Here is an 18,786-nt window from a genome sequence, read left to right as displayed (position 1 = left end):
TACGCGGGTAAAACACCTAAATAGAGTCTAGCTTTCCCGCCGAAGCAGTTCTCTGGGAATCAGAACCGAAAGCTAACTCTGAGACCAGATGTGAGACTCCCCAAAGATTCTCACGAGAAGCAGTCTTAATTGGCCACATTCTTAGCTGCAATCCTCGCACTCCTGCGCGAAGCTGAATCCAAACTTCTCTGTTGTTTACAAAACTCCCGGCGCAAGAATACGGGAGAAGTAGGCTCTGGGCTTGTTTGACATACTTCTGGGAGACAACTTTCTTGCAGGTGCAAGGTTCCCAGATCTGCCTGGGAAAGATCTGGCTGAGAGGAATCCAGTTCAGACTGGGAAGGTAAAAAACCCAAGTTTTCATCTTCATCAGGAATTACAATGTCCTGAGCAGGACTACAAGGCCCATGGGTCATCACACTATCCCCCTCCTCAAGGCCCCTCCCAAACTGGGGCCCTCTCCCCGAGGCGCGAGGTCGTGGTTTGGTGGGATAGGTCTGATGAAAGCGACGGGTTAGATCAGGAGCATGGACTGTGGAGGCGTCTTCCCAAGAGCGTTCCTCAGGGCCAAAACCCACCCAGTCAATGAGATATTGTAGGCGGCGGCGGTGAAAGCGAGAATCCAAAATGTCCTCAACCTCGAACTCCTCCTCCCCATTCATCAAAACAGGAGGGGGGGCCGGTTGGTCTGTATCAGGTCGCACACCATCCGCCGGAAGGAGCAGGGAACGGTGAAACACTGGGTGAATGCGCATTGAACGCGGAAGTTGGAGTTTGAAAGTCACGGGGTTTAATTGCGCCACCACTGGATAGGGACCAATGAAACGGGCATCTAACTTCCGGCAAGGGCGGTGGGAGGGCAGAAAGCGAGTGGACAGGAAAACCCGATCTCCTACCTTGATTTCGGGGCCCGGCTGGCGATGTTTGTCAGCGTGGCGTTTATAGTCCTCCTTGGCTTGATCCAGTTGCTGGAGCAAAAGTTGTTGCACCGCTGTGAGTTCCTGCAGCCAATCCTCTGCTGCGGGAACTTCTGAAGTTTCAATGACAGGGGGAAAGAAACGTGGATGGAAGCCGTAGTTTGCAAAGAACGGCGTTTCTTTTGTAGAAGCTTGAACTCCATTGTTGTAGGCAAACTCAGACAGTGGTAACAGAGAAGCCCAATTGTCCTGTTGGTAGTTTACATAACAGCGAAGATACTGCTCCAAAGTGGCATTGGTGCGTTCCGTTTGCCCATCTGTTTGGGGATGATGAGCTGAAGATAAGCGAGAGTCTATGCCCAATAGTTTTTGTAGTGCCTTCCAAAAACGAGAGGTGAATTGAGATCCACGGTCTGTGACTAAACTCTTGGGCAATCCATGTAGTCTGAAAACATGTTGAAGAAATAGATCCGCAGTTTCTTTGGCCGTGGGGAGGCCTTCACAGGGAATGAAATGGGCTAACTTGGTGAAAAGGTCCACCACCACCAAGATCGTGGTGAATCCACAGGAAGGTGGTAGGTCAGTGATGAAATCCGCGGAAATTATTTCCCATGGGCGAGATGGGGTAGGAAGGGGGTGTAAAAGCCCTGAGGGCTTCTCCCTTCGTATCTTGGAGCGCTGGCATACTGGGCAGGTGTTGACATATTTTTCCACATCCTTGCGGATCTTGGGCCACCAAAAATCCCTTAGGATCAAATGCATAGTCTTAAATAGTCCGAAGTGCCCTGCTGGTTTGCAGTCATGACACAGACGAAGCGCTTTTTCCCTACCCGGTCCGGGTGGGATATAAACATGATTTCTATAGCAGAGCAGCCCATCTTTAAGCGAAAAGGGAAAGTGCAGACCTTGTCGAAGTTGGTCCTGCGCCCAGGCATCTGCTTGCTGACTAGCCCTGATTTCTTGAGCACAGATGGGTCCTGGAGTAGGGGAAGTTGAACCAATGGGAATGGATTTGGTGTTCCCCACCGTGAGCGTGGCAAAGTTCTCGGGTTGTAGCAGTTGGGATTCAAAGGTCTCCTTGCGTCCTGCAGCGTATTCCGGTTTACGTGACAGGGCGTCTGCTTGCTTGGTTTGGGCTGGGGTCACATAATGGATCTGGAAGTTGAAACGTTCAAAGAATAAAGCCCAACGTTGCTGCCTCTGATTTAGTTTGCGGGCAGTTCTTAGATGTTCTAGATTACGATGATCAGTGTGGACTTCAATGGGAAATTTGGCCCCTTCTAGCCAATGTCTCCAAGTTTCAAAGGCTGCCTTTATGGCCAGTAGTTCTTTTTCCCAAATGGTGTAATTTCTCTCTGGTGTGGTTAGTTGACGAGAATAAAAGGCACAGGGATGGAGGTGATCTCCCACCGGTTGTAAGAGTACAGCCCCAATTGCCACATCAGAGGCGTCCGCTTGCACCACAAAAGGGGTTCCAGGATCTGGGTGCTGTAGAATTGGCTGGGAGGTGAATAGTTTCTTTAGTTGCTGGAACCCTTTCTCTGCTTGATCAGTCCAGCGGAAAGGCTGCTTTCCACGAATGCAGCTAGTGATGGGGTCGGACCAGCGGGCAAAATCTGGAATGAACTTGCGGTAATAGTTCGCGAACCCCAAGAAACGCTGTACCTCTTTCTTGTTAGTTGGCGCCCGCCATTCCAATACTGCTGAGACCTTGGCTGGATCCATGGAAAGCCCTAGAGGCGAGATGCGGTAACCTAGGAAATCTACCTCTTGTAGGTCAAAGGCGCATTTTTCTAGCTTGGCATAAAGTCCATGATCCCGCAATCGTTGTAACACCATTTTGACGTGGTTCTCATGTTCTGATTGTGATCTAGAAAACACCAAAAAATCGTCCAGGTAGATTATCAAGAACCTGTCTAGATAGTCCTGAAAGATGTCATTGACAAAATGCTGGAACGTTGCGGGGGCTCCGCATAAACCGAAATTCATAACTCGGGACTCGAATAATCCGAATTTGGTCTGGAAGGCGGTCTTCCACTCGTCCCCTTCCCTGATGCGAACTAAGTTGTAAGCCCCCCGAAGATCCAGCTTGGTGTAAACCTTGGCTCCTCGAAGCCGATCCAGTAGATCCGAGATTAAGGGCAGGGGATAGCTGTTCCGCTTGGTGATATTGTTCAATGCTCTGTAGTCCACCACCAAGCGTAGTTCCCCTGACTTCTTCTTCACAAACATCACTGGGGAGGCGGCTGGGGATTGAGAGGGTCTGATGAATCCCTTGCGAAGGTTTGTCTCTAGGAATTCCCTGAGAGCTTCTTGCTCTGGTTCAGTCAGGGAGTAGAGATGCCCTCGCGGGATCGGGGCCCCCTCCACCAAGTCAATGGCACAGTCATAAGGTCTATGTGGGGGTAATTTTTCGGCTTCTTTCTCATTGAATACATCCCAATACTCGGAGTACTTCTTTGGCAAGGTGATGATGGGCTCGGTGTCTGTGGCGTGGCATACCTTGGCTACGAGGCAATGGTTTTGGCAGTACGGTGAAGCAAACTGCAGTTCTCTGTTGGACCAGGAGATGTTAGGGTCGTGGAGAGTCAGCCATGGAATTCCCAAAATCACAGGGAAATGGGGAACCTCGGTAACAAAGAAGGAAATCTCTTCCATATGTTCCCTTATCCACATTCTGGTGGGTTCCGACCACTGACTTACGGGGCCCGTCTTGAGGGGGCGGCCGTCTATGGCTTGCACCACACGGGCATTCTTGAAATCATGATATTGTAATCCCAGAGAGTCGGCATACTCTCTATCGATGAAATTGTTGGTAGCTCCAGAGTCTATCATGGCGTGGATCATGACGGGTCCCCTTTTTGCTGACCATAATGTGACCACGAGAAGGAACAGGACCCCGGTTGGCGGCTCTTGGATGGATTTTTTGACCGGGTTGGCGAGCCTCTCTACACCCGGTCGTTGGCTTCCCCCGCCGGCTGTGTGCCAGTCGGCTCAGACGTCTTCGTCTCCGTGGAGGACGCCGCCGCAAGACGGGCGGCAGGCTTCCCTTTGGCTGGGCACTCTCTGGCGAAGTGGCCCCCGTTCCCGCAGTACCAGCAGAGGTTTAAGCGTTGCCGACGGGCCTTCTCGGCGGCATCTAGTCTGGGGCGCACATTGCCCAACTGCATCGGCACCTCCTCGCCTCCTCTGGGGTATGGGGTTGGTGGTGGGGGTCTCCAGACCGGACGTGGCTGAACGCTGGCGGGAGCGGGGGGTTTTGCCCCGGCTCTACCGCCCTGGCCTCGAACCCACTGTTTCCTGTTGGCAATCATGACTTCAGCCCGTAAACATTGATCAATGAGTGCCTCGAGGGTCTGGGGAGGATCCACCTTGGAGATTTCTTCCAGCATTTCAATGTTGAGACCCTCCCGGAATTGACCCCTGAGGGCTACATCGTTCCAGCCGGTGTTGTGGGCCAGCACTCGGAACTCGGCTATATACTGAGACATAGGTCTGTCTCCTTGGAAAAGGCGACGGAGTTTGTGACCGGCTGCCTCCAAATTGTCCTCGATTCCCCAAGTCTCCTTGAGGTGGTCCAAGAAGCGTTGCGCTGATCTTAGGTGTGGAGAGGCTTGGTCGTACAGTGCCGTCGCCCAGCTGGCCGCTGGCCCGTCTAGAAGACTGTAAACCCACGCCACTTTGATGTCTTCTTGGGGAAACTCGGCAGCACGGGCCTCTAGATAAGCTTGACATTGGCGACGGAAGACATGAACCTTAGAAGCTTCTCCAGTAAACTTGGTTGGCAACGCCATGGCCGGAAGACGAATTCCGCGTTCCTTCAAACCCTTTATTTCCCCATCCTGTGCATTGAGCTTATCACGGATTCGGTCCACCTCATCCTTGTCGATGGTGTAGGTAATCGGCTGGCCGCTCGGCCCAGGTACGACTCCGGTAGACATTCTGGCCGAGGTTAATTGGTGCTTAGGGTGGCGGAGTCAAACTGTCAAGACCCAGGCTGCAGAGCACCAATAACCATACACAGAGGCCAGAATCTATCTAATATCTTTATTGAAGGAATATATAAAGTTAATAAAAACAAGTGTAGAAAATAGTCCAGAATTAGACCTTTCAGGAAAGGTCAGAATTAGTCCAAAAAAGCAATGTCCAATGAGAAATATTACGGTTCAAAGTTGTAATCCAATAACCGAAACACTCACTTTGCCAAGCAAAGTGAGGGGAGATGACAAGGTCCTTTAGTCCATGAAACTTGAGCGAGGCTAGGAAATAACTCGATACTTGAAACAAGGCTTGAACGTGGAACAAGGTAACTAAGAACAAGAACAAGGTCCGTGGAATAACTTGATAAAATCCGTGGAACAAGGCAAGGATTGATCCTGGGAAACAAGGCAAGGTCCGTGGATAAACAAGGCTGGGTAGCAAGGCGAAGGCTGGATAGCAAGGCGAGGCTTGAGCAGGAGCGAGGCTTGAATCGGAGCGCGCTGTCCAGACACAACTCGCTCCGTAGGCTGACGAATTGACTCCGCGAAGTTACTACGCGGGTAAAACACCTAAATAGAGTCTAGCTTTCCCGCCGAAGCAGTTCTCTGGGAATCAGAACCGAAAGCTAACTCTGAGACCAGATGTGAGACTCCCCAAAGATTCTCACGAGAAGCAGTCTTAATTGGCCACATTCTTAGCTGCAATCCTCGCACTCCTGCGCGAAGCTGAATCCAAACTTCTCTGTTGTTTACAAAACTCCCGGCGCAAGAATACGGGAGAAGTAGGCTCTGGGCTTGTTTGACATACTTCTGGGAGACAACTTTCTTGCAGGTGCAAGGTTCCCAGATCTGCCTGGGAAAGATCTGGCTGAGAGGAATCCAGTTCAGACTGGGAAGGTAAAAAACCCAAGTTTTCATCTTCATCAGGAATTACAATGTCCTGAGCAGGACTACAAGGCCCATGGGTCATCACACCACTTGTCTATACAGAGTAGAACGTGGCAACAAGGGACCTCAGATAGACAGCTACAATAGCCATGTATTTGTAACATCCTTGGAGAGAAGGCCAGTCCAGAAGTTAGCAGGCATACTGAAATACATATATATGGCAAATACACACACATGGCAAATCTGTCACCAAAGAGGTTTCCAACAAGAATTGGGTGACTGATGGTGTCCAAAAGCACATTTGAGATCCATCAGATTTTGTGCTTAATCCAGAGATCTTATGCTTTCTTTGTTGTGAGGTATATTTAGAAAATAATGAACCTGTTGAGATGGTCTAGAGCAGGGTGGGCAACTATGTCTGCCCTGGGAGCCAATTTTCTGTCATGATACCCTCTGGGACCCACACAAAGTGTCAAAAATACAAAACCAGAACAACAAAAAACAGAAGAGACTGTAAATCTTGTTTTTGAAAAAAAAAGTTTATGTTAAAGAATGGGATGGTACGGTTGAAGGGCAGCAAAAAAGACCCCCCCCCTTTGCCCACCATTGCTTAGATCAGGGGTCCTCAAACTTTTAAAGCAAAGGGCCGGTCTACAATCCTTCAGACTGTTGAGGGGCCGAATTATCATTTGGAAAAAAAACAAAAAACGAACAAATTCCTATGCACACTGCACATGTCTTATTTGTAGTGCAAAACAACAACAACAACAACAACAACAATGAAAGAACAATACAATATTTTAAAATGAAAACAATCTTAACCAACATAAACCTATCAGGATTTCAATGGAAAGTGTGGGCCTGCTACTGGCCAATGAGATAGTCAAGTTAATTAGGGTTGTTGTTGTTGTTGTTGTTGTTGTTGTTGTTGTTGTTGTGTGCCTTCAAGTCATTTCAGAATTTGGGTGAGCCTAAGTCTAACATTATTTATTTATTTACTTACTACATTTATTTACTACATTTATATCCCACCCTTCTTACCCCGAAGGGGACTCAGAGCAGCTGTATGTACATACAATATATTATATTATTAGCATAGCACAATATTAGCATTATACATTACTATATTGAACTATACCACTATACTGTAATACTATATGTAATATATAACATATAATTAATAATAATTAATAATAATGCCCCCAGGCAAGAGACAAAACCTTTCCAATGCTAATTAGGGTGATTAACTGAAACATTAATGCTGGCTTCCCTGTGACAAAGGACTCTTGCCACACCCTGGACTCTCCACAGATATATATTCTTTCCTTTCCTTACCTAGTTTATCCATACCTCACAACCTCTGAGGATGCCTGCCATAGATGTGGGCGAAACGTCAGGAGAGAATACTTCTGGAACATGACCACACAACCCGAAAGACATACAACAACCCTGTGATCCCAGCCATGAAAGTCTTCGACAACATATAATAATAATTATTATATGGTATTATTAGTAGTATTATATTGTATAACATTATAATATTATTATCAATATTATATGTATATGCAATATATTATATTATTTAAAATGATATAAAATATTATATTATAAAACTGAGGGCGGGGGCCAGGTAAATGACCTTGGAGGGCCGCATCCGGCCCCCGGGCCTTAGTTTGGGGACCCCTGGCTTAGATGCACAGAAGATCAATGTCTGCTTGTGGTATAAGTAGGACTAGTGACGAAATTGTTGAAACCAAGATGTGTTATGGGTACACAGTATGATTTCCATTATCCCTGCCAATGCATGCCTCTTTCTTTCATTCTAAAATATTTTAGAATGAAACTATCATCCTCATCAAACAAAGTGCTGGAGGCATTTGTTTCTAATGCCAAGAAATATAAAAATGTATTTCCCAATAATCATTGCTCTGGCAGTCATCTTAGCCTCAAAATCTACCAACTAACAAGTTCCATGTGCGTCCCTCCCAAAGCTGTGTGAAAAGGGGTGACCAGTCCAGACAGAAGAAATATATTGTTCTTTGGTTAAGAATATACAATAGCTGTGCTCCTCTTTCAAAACCAAACCTCGAAAGCCTCAAGCTACTCTGCTTTTCCCTGTCCAGCCTTCACAATCTGATGTTATTTTTAACTGGCAAGAGACAAGAGAAAAAGATTGGTATAATTTGCATCCATTTCTATTGTTTATTGCTTCCTCCAAAGTCTGTGTCCAGGTGTAGAAATTAGTCATGCTAGCTAGGAAATACTGAGAATTGTAGTAAAAAAAAAGAGAGCGTAGACTTCCATATTTTCTGCTATATAACTGAAGGACTTCCCTGGCAGTGGATAAACAAAGCTTGCAGCAATGCGCTCTTAATTAAATATGAAATAAAAAACTATGAAGACCATTAAAAAGGGAATCACTTTTTTCAAATGTGATGAACTAGCAATACCATCACTCATTGAATTGAGTGAAGTGCCATATGCATGAGTGGCATAAACAGGGTCTCCATTTACCTATATGAGGATACTACCTCATATACCCTTGGAGCCAAGGTTGCTACTTAAAGTGCCATTTCCTCCTCTTACAAATTTGCCAGACTGAAATACCTAGATACGGCTATGGTACAGTCAGTCTCTTCAGAGAAAATCGCCAAAAAGCAATGCTTCACGTTTTAAGAAAAAGCTGCAAGTTTTCATTTTGGGAAAATATTTAAGGATATAACATAAAGGTAGGTATCATTTCTGAACTTCAGTTTGAACTTCTAGAGCAGGCATGGGCTTCCGAGTGTTTGAACTTCTACCTCCCAGAAATCCCAGACAGTTTACCAGCTGTTAGGAATTGTGGGACTTTAAGTCCAAAACATCTGGAGGACCAAAGTTTGCCCATGCCTATTCTACAGTCTTTTTAATGTTCCATTGCTTTAAGGGATGTGCACAGGAAGCTACATCTTTTACTGATGTGCAGTCAGTCCTCCATAACATAAGGCCCTGTGAAAGTGAAAAACCATGAATGAAAAAAATGCTATTTAACTGAGAGAACACCTTTCTAGCACAACTCTGTGAACAACGTCCACTGGATGCAATTGCACTGGGGGGTTCTAGAGCAGTGGTTCTCAACCTGTGGGTCCCCAGGTGTTTTGGTCTACAACTCCCAGGAATCCCAGCCAGTTTACCAGCTGTTAGGGTTTCTGGGAATTGAAGGCCAAAACATCTTGTGACCCACAGGTTGAGAACCACTGTTCTTAGAGGTTCCCAGTGAGGTGCTCTCTACAGGTCCCCCAGCATGACTAGAGGAATCTAAACATAGCGTCACACTGGCCAACCTAGAGATTCCTAGAGAGAACATTTTAATCAAAACCATGAATGAGCAAATCGGAAAAAAAATTAAACCACAAATGTGGAAGGATGGCAATAAGTGCTATATATCACTAGATAGAAGTATCTAACTGGACTGGTGTCTCAGACTGCAAATTCTAATTATGATTTGAAGGCTGGGTGAGAACCATATTCTTTTGTTTTCTTGCTAGATTCAAGAAGGTTATGTCAACTTAGCCTCCTGCATATGTTATTCAGTGAGATAAAAATAAACATGGAATACAATATCCAATGATGACGACACAATGATATCACTACACACCAGCCCTCCCACAACTATTTCTGAATATTAAAAAAAATCTGCTTCACTCTACCTACTTTATGTCTGGTCCAATGAGAGAATGTCTCCTTAGCATTGCCCGTGCCTGTGCATTGGTTAAATTAGTGGTAGGTTCCTCATTAATAGACAGTATGCAGTCTCCTACACCGATTCGTCCATCACGACTAATAGAACCACCATGGATGATGCTCCGGACTATCATTCCTGAGCCATCTTTATTGGAACTTACTGTCATCCCTTAAAAGAAAAATAAGTGAGATCTGCACTTAGCTACCATAATATAAAACTTTGGCCCATTATAAGACCTCAGTTCTGAACAACATGAAACTTAGGTTTTTACTTGATTTGTTTCTTTTTGTCAATTAAAAACCAGCCTTATCAAGCATTACATTTAATCTTATATAAATCAACTAATTGTTATGCCATGATTTGAGCAAGTAACTGATATTTATATATTTCTCCATAAATGGGGACATGGCTATGATTCTATGCCTCTTGGAAGGTGTCTGACATAAAATGAAGATTAAAATCCTTCTTTGAACTTGGTCCTTAGGTATTGAACCATAACTTCAAGACTTAATTTTATAGTTCAATATTATCCAGCTTTACACTTAAGCTTAAATGACGTAAATAGAGCAGGTGAAAGGATATAGTATTGCAACTTTAATATGCCTTTATGAGGGAAGCTGGACAGTCTTATAAGGCTTAAGCCACTTTAATGATTACTACAGCTCTTAATTAAAATATTAAAAGATAAAAGGATACATTACATTAATCGATTTCAAGAATGCTTCTTTATTCTATTTTGAAAACCGAGACATATTTAATTATCAGGAAGGTCTGAAATCCATGAACTAGTAAGATCACAGACAAAAGTATGTTACATTCACCGGCTCTTTCAAATACCTGTTCCCTTCACTGAAGTATGCGTGAAATGTGGGCTTCTCAATTAAAACAGAGTAAGCATTGCTATGGCTTAACTCTCTTTGGGGAGCAAATAGGCAGAAATAAAAAGAACAACAGAAGTGATTAGAGTAGTGCTGAGCGCGGAATGTGTTTCACCTGTTTCATTCATGTATTTGTTTCATATTGTCCATTCGGATGCACAAAAAGAAAAAAAAATGGGATGCACCCCATTTTTGGAAAAAACAAAAGGCGACACAAAAGAGAAAGCTACACAAACACCGTGCTTTGCTTTTGTTTTCGAGCCGTGTGGCATCCACTCCTGAAAACTTCTTCTTCATACATCAGAGGAGGAGGTGATTTTTGGCCAATTGGAGGCCAAGGAAACAGTGTTGTGAATTGGACAGGGAAGGTATATTGGGGGGACTGCCCCGAAAGCAGCCATTGCAGTCACGTCCTTTGCTGCTGGGTGCTGGCTGCCTTTCTCCCCCCCTCTCTCTCTCTCTCTCTCTCTCTCTCTCTCTCTCGGCTTGGCAAAGATTTGGGTTTTATTTTTTGCCTGGCTGCTTGGCATATATTTTTTTCTTTGAAGGACTGAGATTTTTGAAGAGGTAGGGGTGGATTTGGCTGGGGAGTGCATGTGGTGCTTTTCTTCTTTATTCTTTGTGTAAAAACCCCTTCTTCCTCCCCGCTATTGTTTTTTTTAAAAAAGAAATATTTTTCAAAGGAAAAAATTGTTGGGCTTCCCCTCTCTGTTTGGAAATCAAACCCATCTCTCTCTCTATAATTGGCCCTTGGAAAACTACTCCTTTATTTCTCCCTATCTCTCTGTATTGCCTGTGGCATGGTACTCTCTCTCCTTTGGGCTGGTTAGAAAACAAATACAATAGGATAGTCTTATTATTTGTTACAGATTACATATATATTTGAAAGCAAAGACATTGTTGGGCTCCTGTCTCTAGTCAAACCAGTATCTCTCTAAAAGTGGCCCTTAGGAGAACTGTAATTATTTTCTCTCAATGGTCTGAAAATGTTAGGGTTTTTTTCGGACGCGAGACGAAAATTCCATTCAGATAGGCGCCCTGTTTTCGGAAGCTAAGACAAAAATGAAAATGAGCCGAAATGAATGAAACTAAACAAAACAAACAATTCCATACAAATGCACACCACTAGACTAAAGTCTAAATATCCTACCTAAACTCGAGTTCCCTTTTGCAATAGTTATAGTCTTCTCAAATTTATTTCTGTTTGTATTAAGGATTCCAGAAGATTTCCCAGAATGTGTTAGACTATTATTTTCCTAGAAAAAAGAAGAAGAATGTCAATTCTCAGTGAAGTTATCTGGAAAACACTGTTTGCTTTTCTTTTTACAGATGGCTTCCATGCTGATTCATTCATGTAACAAGAAAATTCATATTCTAAATTGCTTACAGAGTTTTATGTTTTAACAAGGTGGTTTACTTATAAAACACAAGTTCCACTGCAGTCAATTAAGGGAGAGATCATACTTGTATTTATGCTATAGTTCAGACCATGAGCTTGTTCCACCCCTAATCCAACAAACTCATGAAATAAGCAGCGTGAGTATTTTGTACGCATTTCATTCCTGATAAATGATCAGGAGAAGATCTTTGGGAGGCCATGAAAATACACATGAGTAGCATTTTCATGGTCTCAGGTCTGTCAGACCAATAATGTGGTAAAGAATATGGTGAAACTTCAGATATTTCACTAATTTCAAAGGGACTATCCATTTTTTAGTTTTGTTTGTTTAATGTGATAATTGAACAGACTAGCATCACTGAAATACTTACCTTTCCAATAGAATCAGATGGAGCTTTGAGAGTCAAGTCCTCATTGTGTGAGAGTTCAGGTGTTAATGAAGACTGTTTCCAAATATTTGTGTTTTCATGTTCAACTTGTTTCTTAGAAGAATGTGTTGTTGGGCTCACAAGACAAGATCCAGCAGACTCTTCCACACACACATCTACAGAAGATTTACTCTCCATTCTTCTTTGCATTAGATCCATAGCGTACAAGTTCTGGTCAGACAATTGACGATAAATGGTTGAAGCATCACAACTTTCTTTGCACACCGTCTATCAAACAAGGTAAAGGTAATTGCATAAGCTTTCAAGTTATTATTCAAGCAATAGATGTATTTAATTCTTACTTTTACAAACTCAAAGAATGCTTGTAAAATAATCAGGATTATTAATTAAAGTGAAACCAATGGTTAATATTAGAATAAAGGCAAAAAAGTCCTGAGACATTGTAACATCTTCACAAATACAATAATTATTATTCTGGTAATATATTCTCTTTAAATACCATACAATTGTTTCAATCCTAACCAAGAATTATGTCACAGGAAGTAAAAGAATCCATGATTATCCTTTTTATTTTTACATTTTACTATAGATACCTTCACACGCATGAATGCTTTTCAATTGTTACAATTCATTGGGGAACAAATAGCTATGAAAATGTGCAGATAAATAGTTGAAGACCCTATACCCATTCCAAAAAGGAATACATTATTCCGAATTATTTTCCTGAAGAGTAACTGAACTGTTACAAATCTGAAAATTATATGTATTTTAATTATTATGCACTAAGTTACCCAAAGTTGCTTGATTTTCTGATGACAAAAAAGAATTGCAAAGTACTGCCGAATACAAAAATTTCCAATGTAAAAAGGAGCATTTGTATATGTAGAACATGCATCAGAAAATGCAAGGTAGAAAAGAAGCAAAATAAAAAAAATTGTCTCGTCTGTTGTTTTTAAAAATAGGAAAAACTATTTACTGTAAGTAGGCAAATTCAGACAAACTATTTAAAACTGCACAGGGGCCAATACAGGTCAATAACTTTTTAGAGACATTTTGAAAGACAAAAGTGCAACCAGGGAACAAAACTGTTCCACTATAGTGTCTAACATTTAAAATAGTGTAGATGAAGTAAGCATGCTAGGGCAACAGGACTCCCTCTCCTGGTAACTGCAGACCCCTAGATCATCAAAAACTTGCTCTAAAGGATTTCATAGCACTATGAAGTGGATTTTGTGGGTACACAAGGGATGCAGTCACATGAGCGGAAATACACTGCTGGATCAAGCCTGTATTTTAAACCAGCCAATGCAAAATGTAATCTCAGGTAATTTCATGGGGGTTTCTCCCAAGAAATATAGATATATGTACACCTTAGTATGAGTTTCTGATTACACATTTTTCATTGCATTTGAAAGATACAATTTCTGAAAATGAAAATGGCACAATATCACAATTTTATAATGCACACATGCTCCAGTGTTGTACATCTCAAAATAAGAAATACACTTTATATCAAGGCTGCATTTTCTCAGCACTGACACAGAAAGACTTTACAGATTGGCCATTCCATATAATAACTCCCAAGTAACTGATAAAACGGCAGTAGTAGAAAAATATCTTACAAGGCTTTCAAAAGAAGGATGAAAACAACTTAATTATTGTTCCAGCAAGAATGTGACAAGTAAATTGAGCAAAGTTAAATGCTTCTAATCAGCATAATCTAATTAATTGAAATCTCATAATGAACAGGAGATACTGCAGACAATTGTCTGAACAGCATGTAATATGCCAATCTATATTTATACTTAAATAGCTGAATTCAACTCCTACTTTTTTATCATGTCAGAAGCAACTTGAGAACACAGCTTTACAACTGAAAACCTATCTTTTCTGGCAGGCCTACCCAGTCAACTTTTAACTATGATTTTAAAATTCACATTCTACATTTAAATATTCGCTCTATGTATTTTAATATGTATATTTTATAGAAATGTTTTACTATATGCATTATGATGATATATTTCAACAGTGTTGTGCCATGAGCAGAGGCAGATGACAAAAATATATTATTATTATTATTATTATTACTATTATTATTATTATTATTAAACTACAATAAGAGTGCAAGGGGCTACAGGTTATGGGCAGAACCCAATTTTTATGTTAGGGGGTATGTAATAATTATAAGGAAAGAGACAACAAATTTTCTGACTCCAAGCAAGCTACTCTTATAATGCCTGCATGGATGCTGCTTATGCCAGTTTATTTATACTAGCACAGAGACCCAACAACATTTCAAACACAGCTGTAGTTGCTTTTCTCTCTCAGTATGAACAAATTCATCTCATGTTCTTCCCAAGTAGATATTCCCTGCTTCATATACTCTTTAGCTCTTATAGGAGAACAAGAAAATCTCACTATGAACACATGAAGGTAATTGGATAATAGACACAGAACTACATGGTTCCATGTTTATTTCAACCAAGCAAAATATAAAATACTAACAAGTCAGAGTGTGGCCATTTTCACTGTGATCATCCTACAAAGAATGAAGAGAGAGGGTTGCAGGAATGCCAATGTGACATCTTTGATAAGACCAGATGTGTTGCAGAATGATCATTTCCCAGCATGCCCTCTTCCTAATCCCTTTAAGTAACAATTACTAAGTTAAACAATGCAATCTGTCTCATTGGCACAGCAAAGGTACATTCTGTTGTGGATTAGGAAATTCTATTAGGAGATAAACTCCGTCTGTCAGCTTCATGACCAATAGGGCTGAAATACATTCCAGAAGGGATACAGCCAGCTGGTGAATCTCAGGTGTGAACGAAAGGATGCATCTTTTTTCATGAATACACAGTGCAAGCCACCCAAAGAAAATGAATCAACTTGACGAAGATGGACCCACCACAAGTGATTAAAGACAGCACATGGAATAATCCAAACCTTAAAAAAAAAAACCAACAGGCTACTAAGAAATGGAAAGGAAAAACTAACATGGGACAGAAAATAAGAGACACCATCAAGCTAAAGAAATGAATTGTATATGGGTATGAAATCAATACATTTTTAAAGATATGGTTTTTTATTGATTAATCTAATAAAATTCCAACATTCTGATGCTCTTTTGTGCCAATTTAATCTTATTATCCTTTTGAGAGGCCATTTTTCAATGGAACATATAGTAAGTAATTGCTTGCAGTTAAAACTGAGAAAATCAGTATGTTTTTCATGCCTATACTGTTATGCAGTACTTCTTTAGATCTTATAGAAATCTTTTTTACAAGTATGCCTTAATTATATAGATTCATTTTAACATATTTTAAAAAATGCAGCACTCAAACATTTATTGTCTTCCTAAAAATACAAAATCTATCTGGACCATTAAATGGTTTGTTTCAGAAAGTCTGAAAGGTGCTCAATCAACATTCCTATTTAAATGAAATTGCGCTTTAATCTAATAACAAACCTGTGAACAGATGGAAGCAACTGTAGCAACATTATTGACTCTACATCCAATATAATAACGCTTCAAACATTTTCACAACAGTTGCTTTATCGCCATCACTCAAATGATCATTTTTGCTTCTTACCTTGGGAGTTGAAGAGGAATTATACTTCAGATCATCCACAGAGGTGCTGCCATGTAGAGCTGAAACTGGAGACTGGAATGTAGCATCATTGTCTGGGGAATACTGAGATTCAAAGGTGGATTCCTCCGCTAGATCTGCCTCACTTGAGTCCACCTAATAGCAAAGGCAATTTAATCAGTCTGGCTATCTGCAACCTTCGTATCAGTTAAGCCTCAAACATTTGCATCTGCGGCAGAATAATTCCTGCCTCTTTGCCTCGTAATTTTTTTTCTTTTCAATTCCCTCAATGAAAAGTATTTGGCATATAATAAGTCTATTTCCATTTTCATCTTTATGCCTGTACCTGCAAAATGGCACAGGAGCTGAGAATGTAATTTGGAACTCAATTTACAAGTATATCAAATTCTAGGCTTGATCTGACGCACGAAAAAAAAAATATTTCTTGCAATTTTCTATTAAAATTATTCAGATTGTGAATCCCTTCTGTGAAATGCTTGGAATCAGGAGTGTTTTGGATTTTGAATTCTTTTGGATTTTGGAAAAACTATATTTGCATGCATGTGCATAGTGACTTTTTTGGGTGATAGGACCCATGTCTAAACATGAAGATATTTATGCTTCATATACATCCCAAACATACAGCCTGAAAATAATTTGATCCACAATACTTGTAATAAATTTGTGCTTTAAACTTTTTTTGTACATTGAACCATCAGAAAGCAAAGGTGTTACTATTATCTCAGGCACCTATGTTGACTATTTTGGACTATTTCAGATATTGGAATTCTAGATTAAAAAACTGCTCAACATGTGTTATGTGTTTTACATATTTATATCAAGATTCCAAGTAATTTACAATCTTATAATATTTCTTTCAAAAATGTAAAGATCACCAGTAATCATTTCAAATTACCTAAGACATACAGTAGAATAGAGTTTCATATAATTCTGCTTAAACATCTAAGGACTATGTCCCTTCCTGATACCAAATTAATGTTTCATATTGTAAATAGCGTAAGTGCAATTCAGCTCCTACTGAAGTAAGGTGAAAAATTCAATTTCATTCCATGCAGACAATCCCAAATTCCTGTTTGGTTAAATATAGTCAACATAAATGAATCAAAGGCAACAAAATGGACCTGAAACAGAATTCACCCGGAACTTCTCCAGAATGGATTTACCTGAGCACTTTTGCATAGTTTGCATAATTTCCTAGTTAAATGGCCATTTAACTGCCATTTCTGTAAATTAAGGTGCTTTTTACTAGAAGGGTATTCCATGTGATGTGCAAATACTGAATTCCATTACACAGCACACATCTTTATAACTTGAAAAGTTCAGCTTTCACATTTTTATAAAGTAGACTTCTATCAATGAAGCTTCAATAGCTTGCATTATGTGTTTTCTGCATTTTGATTGGCCATTGAAGGTATTTTTTTCTGACTACCAGAGCAACTAAGGAAATTTTGAAACAACTAGCTAGTGTCTAGTATAGTGATTTCTGAAATCACCTATATTTATGTGTGTATATTTACATTATGTATATGTAGGCATATATGTGTGTTGGCGGTACACAGAGCTTCCACCACCCGAGGAATGAGATGTTATTACAACTCATATCTGCAAAAGCGGGAGAACGCCACAGGGCAAGTGATTTTGGCATGGCAATAATAATCACAGCTACATAGACAATGTAATATGATGCTGCCTTAAACAGACTGATTTCTTCTAACACAATGAGGCGGCGGCACAAAAACCTCTAACTCAAAGGTCTTAGCGTATGAAGTGCCAGAATTGACCAAAGAAGTTCTAAATATTGTTCTGGGTATGAGAAATCCAAAGTCGGATTTTGATATCTTTACCTGTGTTTACTCCCTAGTTCTTAGATATCTTTACTAGCTGCAAACAATTTTACCACTGTTACAAACTGTTTAACTGTTACAAACATATCTCTGCAAACCATGATGTCCAGAAGCACACTACTTTAAATAATGAAACCTTAATTTCTCATTGTAGTTTTAAGAGTTATGACTTAATCCAAAGAATCATTGGGGATTACAATATTGTTAGATGCAGACACAGTACCCAGGATCCAATCCAGTGCACTGACAGAAGGAAGAAACTGTCACTGGATCCAAGAGGCAATCTATTTTACCTGTTCCGGTGAGTTGGAAATGATGTTAGGACGACAGAGAGAACTCTGGGAGAAAAGACATCACTTTCTCCTGAATCTGCTGATAAGAACTTCACTGAATTCCTGAAAAACTATTTCTCCATAGTCCTCGGTTTTAAAAGATAGTTTAATATTATACTGTAGATGTTTTCCCATTGTTTTCAAGGACAGACAAAACTACTTGAAAGGTAATTATCTTGCTTACTAAGCTAATGTATCTAACATTTATCTATGGAGAAACAAGTTTTTCAAAACGGGATAATGTGCATAAACTGTCTCAGTTTTGGAAATCTAATCCGAAATACGCTCTCATTTTGCTGCAGATAAAATGAAATTGATGAACTATAAGAACATTTATTGATGAACTATAAGAACATTTTCTGGTATCCTCTATCCAAAAAACCAATAACCTAAGCATTTAGAAAGAAGGCTCCATTAACTATTTAATTATGTCTTTACATTTCAACAAAGGCTGTTCCTGCATTACTGTCAAACAAAATGTTGCTTACTATCAAGAAACAGATCAAAAGGGTTTGCAAACATTATCATGGTAAGGAAGTGGCCACTAACCAGAGCCAGCTCAGCATGGAAGAGGGCTGAATCAGTTAGCCCTTCCTCCTCAAAGGACTGGGCAGTGTAGAAAAAGGAATCTTCCTTAGCAGAAACATAGCCCTCTTCTGGTGAAAGCTGCAGAAAGAATGAACCTCTTTTGAGTTGGGTGATGGCCAGCGTTCAGTGTTGCATAGTGTCAAGGAAAATGTTGATGAATTAACATGATATGCTAAATATCATATTATTGCCCTGGGTCTAAATAACAATGTACAGTAGAGTCTCACTTATCCAAC

The 18,786-nt window shown here is 40.7% G+C and overlaps 1 protein-coding gene across 22 annotated transcripts in view; it reads right to left on the bottom strand.

Annotated features, from left to right (window-relative positions):
* mpdz (multiple PDZ domain crumbs cell polarity complex component) overlaps nucleotides 1–18,786 on the bottom strand; it is a 134,522-nt gene that overhangs the window by 52,834 nt on the left and 62,902 nt on the right. For 21 of the 22 annotated variants that reach the window (XM_008103128.3, XM_008103131.3, XM_062971926.1 and 18 more), the window contains 5 exons: nucleotides 18,512–18,628; nucleotides 15,769–15,921; nucleotides 12,158–12,442; nucleotides 11,538–11,643; nucleotides 9,479–9,677 (listed from right to left, as the gene is read on the bottom strand). In XM_008103128.3, coding sequence (XP_008101335.2) covers nucleotides 9,479–9,677; nucleotides 11,538–11,643; nucleotides 12,158–12,442; nucleotides 15,769–15,921; nucleotides 18,512–18,628 — 860 coding nt within the window. The remainder of the gene's footprint in view (nucleotides 1–9,478; nucleotides 9,678–11,537; nucleotides 11,644–12,157; nucleotides 12,443–15,768; nucleotides 15,922–18,511; nucleotides 18,629–18,786) is intronic. The other variant, XM_008103135.3, reaches the window with a different exon arrangement.

Source organism: Anolis carolinensis, chromosome 2, assembly GCF_035594765.1.
Source record: "Anolis carolinensis isolate JA03-04 chromosome 2, rAnoCar3.1.pri, whole genome shotgun sequence".
Classification (NCBI taxonomy): Eukaryota; Metazoa; Chordata; class Lepidosauria; order Squamata; family Dactyloidae; genus Anolis; species Anolis carolinensis.
This window is presented reverse-complemented; position numbering and strand designations above follow the sequence as displayed.